The sequence below is a fragment of the Benincasa hispida genome, chromosome 8, assembly GCF_009727055.1.
Source record: "Benincasa hispida cultivar B227 chromosome 8, ASM972705v1, whole genome shotgun sequence".
In the NCBI taxonomy this organism is placed as follows: Eukaryota; Viridiplantae; Streptophyta; class Magnoliopsida; order Cucurbitales; family Cucurbitaceae; genus Benincasa; species Benincasa hispida.
This window is the reverse complement of record NC_052356.1, coordinates 30,045,338-30,054,627: the sequence shown is the minus strand read 5'-3', so window position 1 is coordinate 30,054,627 and position 9,290 is coordinate 30,045,338. Positions and strand designations below refer to the sequence as shown.

At 38.6% G+C, this 9,290-nt stretch overlaps 1 protein-coding gene across 1 annotated transcript; it reads left to right on the top strand.

The window, feature by feature from the left end:
• Positions 1–1,388: 1,388 nt before the first annotated feature.
• On the top strand, positions 1,389–2,168 carry LOC120084010. Its single transcript, XM_039039914.1, has one exon. It carries the CDS (start codon positions 1,389–1,391, stop codon positions 2,166–2,168), a length of 780 nt encoding a protein of 259 aa, XP_038895842.1.
• Positions 2,169–9,290: the final 7,122 nt, after the last annotated feature.

Below are 9,290 nucleotides of genomic sequence, written 5' to 3'. Positions count from 1 at the left end.
ATGTTTTCTGAAAATTTTCATTTGGGATGGATTTTTCCACTTTTTTGAGGATTTTGTTGATTGAGTGCTTTTCTGTGGGTTCTTTAGATCTTCGCATTCTGTAATTTCTGCCTAAGGATATGAACTTCGTAATGCATTCGAGTTACATTGGGTGTGACAAGGATAAAGGACCAGTCTACTCAGCAGATGACGAGGCGCCATAAAGAAGCTGAGCTCATCCTCCCTACCACCGTGGCTGTCCTCTCTTCATAACAAATTGGTTGCAATGGTCGTCTTTCTCCCTACAAAAAAAAATCCGTTATTCATTTTTGTCCATATTCTTGCTCTTGTGTGTATAAAAGGGGAACCCTCTGTACAATGTAAAGTGTGGAAAAATTATATACTAAAAGCAGTAAAAAGGAAATTAATTTCTTCGGCCATTGTCATCATTCTTCTTCCTTCCTTGTTTATTTTTCTAGTTTCCTATCTTGGTATCAGAGCCAAGGTAAACACAGCAACCATGGTGAACACAACAATTGTCCCCTCTGTTGCGCTTCCTGGAGCTGCCAACAACGACAACATCACAGGACCTCCTCTAAATCAGTTGTTGAATCAAGTGACATCCATTAAAATGGATAGATCAAACTTTCTTTTATGGCAAAATCTTTCCTGGCCTATGCTCAGAAGTTATCGATTAGAAGGATACTTAATAGGGGAAAATCCCTGTCCCAATCGGTTCATCATCAAGAAAATCAATGAACACTCCGGCGAGAGCTCAAGCTCCCATCTAGCTGCAACAGTGACGTCTGAAATCGAGCTACAACCAAATCCAGCCTATGATGCGTGGATTTCCGTCAACCAGCTTCTGCTAGGATGAAATAGAAACTCAGGTGATGGGTTTTCAAACCGTCAAAGACTTGTGGGAAGCAGTCCAAGAACTAGTCGAAATACAATCAAGGGTTGAAACAGACTATCTCAAAAGGCTATTTCAACAAACTCGCAAAGGGGCTCTAAAAATGAGTGAGTACTTGACCTTGATGAAACGGTATACTGACGGCCTTGCTCTTGCAGGTTCTCTGGTCTCTCCTCTTGATCTTATTTCAAACGTGTTGTCTGGACTAGACGAAGAGTACAATCCCGTGGTAGTAGCAGTCCAAAGTAAAGGCACAGTCCAATGGTCTGATCTACAATCGACCTCCTCTCGTATGAAAAACGGCTTGAGTATCAGCTTGCAATTAAGACAGGGATCACTTCCAATATTTCCCTCTCTTCCAATTTAGCCTCTGTGAATGTTGTACAAGGCAGCCCTCACACATCTGCAAACTCCTACCGCAATCCTCGAGGAAACTCTCAGCCCTTGAACTTCAGAGGAGAGGGAGGCCGAAACAGAGGGAGGGGCCACTGGAACAATGCCTCGACAAGCAGGCCAACATGTCAAACCTACGGGAAACTTGGCCACACCACTGATATATGCTTCTTCCTTTACAACAAAGAATTCAACAATCCCCGACAAATTCAACAATTCCCGAAAAACACACACTAGAGCTGAGTCCACCCAACTTCCACCCACTAGAAATCAAGAACAGAACAACTCAACATTGCTTAGCCACTATGGTATTGCCTCCCTTGAAACTGTTGCTGATACCAATTTGTACATTGGCAGTGGAGCTTCGACTCATGTAACAAGCAATCCCACCTTCCTCCATTCACCCACCACCTACACATGTACTGATAAAGTCATTGTCGACAATGGTACTCCACTCAATATATCCCAATATGGATCATCAACCCTACTCACTAACTCTGGTGTTCTTTCTCTCTTTAATATACTCTATGTTCCTGAAATAGTTAAAATTTTGGTCAGTGTTTCTAAGCTAGCTAAAGACAATAACATCCTTGTTGAATTTCATGTTGATTTTTGTGTGGTTAAGGACAAGGAATCGGGGGTGGCACTTCTGAAAGGCAAGCTTAAGGATGGGCTTTATCAGTTGGACATCGTCAGCTCGTTGATAAATAATGCGCTCACTAGATCAAGGTTACCGGGTGCTAGCTTGACCACTCAGTCCTCCCTTTCATCTTCTCTGCCTGTCTTTACAACCAACATAACCATTTCCAAACTGCTTTTACACCGGCGGCTTGGACATCCATCCTCTAAAATTTTGGTAAAACTGATTAGTGGATGTATTTAGAAAATTTCTGATATTGAGAATTTCTTTTGTGAAGCATGTCAGTTTGGAAAGTCTCACAATCTGCTTTCTCTACTTCTTCCTCTCACTCACAATCTGCCTTCTCTACTTCTTCCTCTCATGCACAAATATCTTTCAATTTAGTGCACACTGACCTTTGGGGGCCTGCTCCAATGCCATCAACTAATGGCTTTCGGTACTATGTCTTATTCATCGATGATTTCAGTAGGTTTACTTGGTTATATCCGTTAAAACAGAAGAATGATACAACCTCTACCTTTCAACACTTTCGGTCCTTTGTTCTCACTTAATTCAACAAAACCCTCTGATTACTACAAATGGATGAAGGTGGTGAATTTAAAGCAGTAGCCTACATCTGTGAGCATCTAGGCATTTAGGTCAGAGTCTCCTGCCCATACACCTTAGCTCAAAACTGTCGTGCCAAGTGTAAACATCGACATGTTGTTCAAACTGGTCTCACACTCCTCGCACAAGCCAAAATGCCCCTGCATCTATGGTGATATGCATTCTAGACTGCTACTATGTTGATTAACTCATTTCCATCCCCTGTTCTTCAGGACAAAAGCCCCATGGAAGTTCTTCTTCACAGCACGTTGGATCTCTCCTCTGTTCATGTCTTTGGTTGTGTATGCTATCCAAATTTAAGACCTTATCAGGCTCACTGTTGGATTTTATATCCTGAAAACTCGCAGTTTATAAAATGATAAACATTTTCTATTATCAATATGAAGGATCTCATACCATGGAGATCGCTCCGATTTCATAGTGACCGAAACACAAACGACATACATTCAACACATATAGTTATGAAAAACTCATTATCGGCATGCTCAGAATACAATAATTAACAAGAAAAAAGTTCATACTAGATGAAGACTCTTTTCGTATGTCTGAACCTTAAGCAGCAGAAAACCTCCCACTAATCTACCAGCACTCGGCGAGTATGTCGACTACAACAACACGATTCGAACATACAGGAACAATGCAGAGGGGACGAAACCACCACAAGAGAAACTCGGGTATCCTTGGCGTAAAAAACCCAAAGAGTGGGCTTTGATGAGTTTGGTAGAGGACGGAGGAGAAGGCGTTGTGTAGATGATAAGCAAGTGGGAGACGAAACTCTGCTACCATATAGTGGAAATGCTTATGGTATAGTAAAGCTACACGATCGTGTAGGAAAGACTGGACGATCGTTTAGGAAAAACGTATACGATTGTTTAGAGAACAAGTGATGTAGACAATCGTTTAGACAGATGAGCTTCTATCGTATAGGGTCTCACGATCGTTTTCACGGATTATTTTTGGGAGTGCCTATAATACGAATGCACGAATTGATCAAAATTAAAATCATTTTCATTGTTTTAGTCTGTCGGTTACCATAACCATCGCAACCCCACTTTCCACGTCCGAACGTGGATAAATCCGTTAATTATCAAATAATTAATTAATTAATTTAATTAATAAATATAATCATATTATAATTATATGCTATAGTTTGATATCATATATCTACTATAGTATTTTCTCCTGTACTTGATATAAATCATATTTATATCTAATTTCCTCCAGAATAATGTATTTCATACATTTAGCCAATTATATCATATATAATTACCTAGTCCAATTATATCATATATAATTGAACTTCCTCTTGTCAATTTGAACACTTCAAATTAACCCAAACACTGGTTCTCGATTTTATCCAAGCTACCTAGGTGACCTAATGGACTTGTGGTTCGAAGCTCCAACGGTACGTGAATAGCTGACTAAACTCTTTAGCCACGAGATCCACCATCCATTAACTGTCAATGATTCCACTAAAGACTAACAGCTGAACTCTTCTTACCATAGATATATTTCTGTGTCCATCGGATATAACCAATCATGAGTACGATGACCCTTCACAGATGCTCGTAAGTACAGTTGGACCAATTTACTATTTTGCCCCTGTAGTTACATTTCACTCTTTAAGTACCACTGATTCCTTTAATGAACAATACAACATAGTCAAACTATGTTGTCAATACCTCTCGGGCCAAGAGAAGGTGGTGTGGCGCCACATCGTTCAAGCCCCGGAATCAGCCTTTAAAGAAGCCATCTATCTTACTTACCCCTACTCGGGGAAGGAGTGAATTCCATCTTGTGTAGCTGAGTTCCCAACTCCCAAATCAGATGAATCCAAAATGGTAGGTTTAATCGACGACCTGGCCACTCACACCATACAAATCAAATGACCGCCCTCAATGCAGGAGTTCCCAACTCACTCAGGATTGAGGTCATGTTACCTATGGTCATCCTAGTGAAGTGAAGTCTCTGTCATGAACGGTGTTATATAACGAGACATTAACACTTCGTGGTCAGGTCTTATACAAAATTTTTGTATAGGACACCCCCGCTCGCATGTCCCCAACACAAATGATCAGGATCAGACATCTGTGACAAGTCACAACACTTGTGACCATTCCACAAAGCAGGCCGCGTCCGTAGCATTACCAAGATAAGGTTTTCCTTCTTTATCCATTTACTACAGACCATTTTGGTTATCACTCAAGACATGATCCACTTGTATGTCACCACATACATGCTTGAGTCACATACAGAAACCATGGATTTTATGTTTATTGGTTTGTGGTAAAGCAAATAAAACAAATAACCGAGCAAATCAACAAGATGTGAAGTAAATATCATATATTAACAATTACAGATGTTCGTATATACTGTTTACAAACCATAGGATACGAGACTTTAGGGCATCAACCCCAACATAATATACTTGTTATTGGTCTCATAAATTGTATGAAAGTCTAAATCCAATAAACTAAGACCCATGACTATTGTATGAATACTTGAACTTTATTTGGAGACATAAGCGTGGATCAGGTTCGAATAAATAGTCAAAATGATCTATGGTACATGAATGAGGTTAGATACCTTATTCTTGTAACACCATTGGATGCGGCTTACTCTGTAGTTGTTACAAAGAATTGTAAAGTGCTACATAAGATGTGATCCTAATTTGTACATGTTATGACATGAGGAGTGGGGGTATCCTATGCAATGAGTTAGCATAAGATCAGGACCAAGAAATCAATCACTCTTACTTTATAACGCTGTTTACTGTTTAAGATTGACTATTTCACCTAGATGACCTAGGTAACTCGATCTTAATCCTGAGCTAACTATGAACTCCTGTCTATTTGGGATTGCCATTAGATTTTCATAGTTGAGGGTTGGCTCAACAACGCCGGCTCAATAAGACTCCCATTTCAGGGGTAAGACCGGATAGATAGTTGAGGACATAGGGTGCAAGAAGAAGTTCACACCTACTTGATTTAGGGATAGGAGAAAGATTGTTCACTCAAGTACTGAATCCAGGTTTTGAACAAAGGCCCCACCCTCTCACTGAGCTGGGAGAGTTTGGTTTGGTGATTGGATCACAAACCAATTGTTCATTAGAGGATTAGTAGGAACTTGAGGAATAAGACGTAATCTCGGGGGTAAAACATATATTTGACCAGTCGTTATTACAAACAACCTGTGAAGGGGCGACTTGCTGATTATGGTTAAGCCACGTGGACATAATATATCTACAGTGAGAGGAGTGCAACTATGAGCTTTAGTGGAATGATCCATTAGTTAACGTATGGAGATTAATTTGGTCTAATGAGTTTAGCCAATTAATCTCGGATTGTTGAAGCCCATGATCTGTAGGTCCGCGAGGTCCCCCTACTAGCTCGTAACAGACTAGCTCTAGAATAACATGATAAGTTAATTTGAAACGTTCAAATTAGAATTAAGGGAATTAGTAATTATATGAGATATAATTATATGTTTAATTTTAGAATTAAACGTAATAGGAGAATTTATATATTTAAATCTAATTTAAATATATAAAGATGGATACGTGTTAAAATTAATTTAATATTTGATATTAAATTAATTAAGCTTTATTTTATAATTAATTTATGAAATTAATTAAATTTTAATTTTTAAATCAAAATAGATTTTTTAAATCAATTTTTTTTTTTAGATAAAATTGAAAAAGGAAAAGAAAACAAAAACACAAAATGGAAAAATAGATTTTTCTATTATCCATCACCTAACTAGCTCACACATATCGCAATGTCTTGCCTTTTTCTTATCTAAGCATGCTTACAACTCATGCAGCTCTTCTCTATAATGAAAAGATTGGAGTGAAAATCGGGCATGCAATATATAGAGTTTTCGAGAGAAAAACTGGTTTGAAGAATGGTTCTTCAACAAGGTTGCTGCAATGAGCTTTTCTCCTTCATCCCTTGATTCAAGCTTGTTTTGAGTCCCACAACTCAATCTAGAGCACCAAGAGAATAGTGGAGAAGATCTTGAGGTGGTCTACAATAAGATATGGAGAAGATTGCAGCTGGAGAAGGAGCTTTGAAGAAGTTCTACAAGAGGTATGTCTTGAAACCCATTTTTCTTGCAGAAGCATGCTTTATATTATGCCAAAATTAGTGAATTTGAATGTTTAGATGATCCTTGTGCTTCCGTTGCGGTTGATACAATCCTACAATTGATATTAGAGCATCAAATAAGCATTCAATTTGGTTTAATTTTGGTTTGGTGGGTGTTTTATATGAGAAATATGAAACTGATGCACTGATATGGTTTTTTGTGTTTTGGCTATTTAATTCTCTTTAATTTCTCATTTAAATTTGTAATTGGCTCTTGTTTGATGAGTTTTAATGTGTTCCCAAGAGTTTATAATTTAGTTGGAGTTGAAATTAATCTGTAAATCGAAGAAACAAGCGAAGAGGCCGAGTTGTAGTTCCAGAAAATCAGCCTCCGTTCTTATCGCTGTTGAGCACTTCAGTAGCTAAACGATCGTTTAGCTTCATACGTTAGACGATGTGAAGAAAAGCTAGACGATCATATAGCAATGAGCACTAGTCGTTATGATGTTGAATGCTAGATGATCGTGTACCTGCGGGAGCTAAATGATGCATTCAATTTGCTATACGATAGCATTAAGCGATCGTTTAGCTTTGGAGAGGGAACTAAACAATATGTTGAATTTACTATATGATGGTACTATACGATCATTTAGCAACGATGTGCTCTAAGCGATGCGATGAAGTGCTACATGATAGCGCTGAGCGATCGTTTAAATACGGAGATAAGCGATCGTGTAGACATGTGCTAAGCAATGCGTTGAAGTTTTTATGCGATGGAACTAAACAAATCGCTTACCTATGATGTTGAACAACACAATGATGTTCTATACGATAGAACTAAGTGATAGTTATGAAGATCTATATGATAGCCCTGAGCGATCGTTTACTACGATCGTTTATCTTTGATTGAGAGCTAAACGATGCGTTGAGTTGCTATGTGATAGCACTATGCGATCGTTTACCTCTATGCGGGAGCTAGGTGATGTGACAAGTTGCTATGCGATAGCACTACACGATCGCATACCTTCGTGCGGCAGCTGGGCAATGCATTGAATGCTATACGATGGCATTAAACGATTTTTTACCTTTTTGCACCTAAACGATCAAGCATTTACTAAACGACCTTGCAAAATGCAAGACGATGGTTGTCATTGCTAAACGATGAGACTTAGTGAAATGTTGAACATGTGCAAGGGATGTCGATTCGACCGGTTCACTTGTGGTTTGGTCCGGTTCAGCTTCGAATGGTTCTTGGTTGGTCTGGTGCAAACTTAGCTGGTCCGATTCAGACGATTCGGGTCCGGTTCAAGCTACTTGAGTTCGTTTGGAGTAGTTCGAGCAGTTCGGGAGTGGTTCAGAAGCTGTTTTGTAATAATTAGGCTTCTGTTTGCTTGTTTTTTTTTTTTTTTTTTTTTTTTGCCAAAACTAAAACTATATCAGTCTGTGTTTAATTATTTATGCATTTGATGTATGATGTTACCTACCAAATAAAAGGCTCACCTGTTATGCATTGCGTGAAAGAACCTTTCTTTGTATGACTTCTCTTTTGCCTCAGGTCGAATGAATACGAAAGGGAGATCGGGTTAAAATTCTTGAACCGGGACGTGGCGACTGATGGCAACGTTAGGGATTCCGTAGACGTCGGCGGGGGCCTCGGGAAGAGTTATCTTTTCTGTTTAACAGCCTACCCACCCAGGAAACGGCTCAGCCGGAGGAGAGGGATCCAGCAGAGAATGAAAGAGTGATCTACAAGAAAAGACCTCAAAAAGGCTAAGACTCCAAATATTAAAATCCCTTCTCCCTGTCTAAGCTCAACCTCCCCTGCAAAGAAAAGAGGGTCATAACCTCCATCCTTTCCCCATCGAACAAAGAACGGCAAAATTCAAACGAGAGAGAGGGCCAAGCTCGCTGAAGGCAAAAGAATATCCACAACTTGACTATTTTTATTTTTGTATGTGCATATAGTATGCCATTTAGATTTAAAATCCCACCATAGGAAGCATGTTACATGCATTGAAAGTATGTTATAATTGTTATAATATGTAGTATGCATGTTAGGATTTCTCGTATTTAATATAAATTTTATATTAAAGTTGAATGCCTCATGTATGTTGTGGATGTTTAGCATGTATAAAGTTTTCTAAGTTGTTATAAAATTAGGTTAGACATTTAAAATTCATAAACAACAGTTGCATGCTCACGTAGGTTGACCACCTATTTTAATTGTTAAAACTTATAAAACCTAGGTTACAAACTCAACCGGTATATAATCCTGTCTAAGGCTGGGGGTACTTAAGTTGACGGTTTACGAAACACCTCCTACCTGGGGATTATGGCTGAATTATTTAGCATTGGTAACTGGTTTTATGAGCAGACGTGAGTGATGTGAGGTAATAAAATGGTTATCACCTAGACATCGTAGGTTAAAGTCCAATTATAAGAGTTATACTTGGATAAATCACATACACTTATGGTTGTTTTATTAGCCGAAAAGAACCTAAGTATAAATCTACTCAAAATAGAACACTTCAGTGGCATTTTAATACCTTCTATATGATAAAGTTATTAGAATACTTCAGTGTGAGATTAATAACATATTCGATACGTTACTTTTAGCTCTTACGTCTCTAAGAGTTCACAATCCAGATTTAAGCGGTACTTCGTGTCACCTTGG

Coding starts and splice junctions, on each gene's coding strand:
- LOC120084010 (XM_039039914.1), top strand. CDS start 1,389: ATGCCTCGACAAGCAGGCCAACATGTCAAACCTACGGGAAACTTGGCC.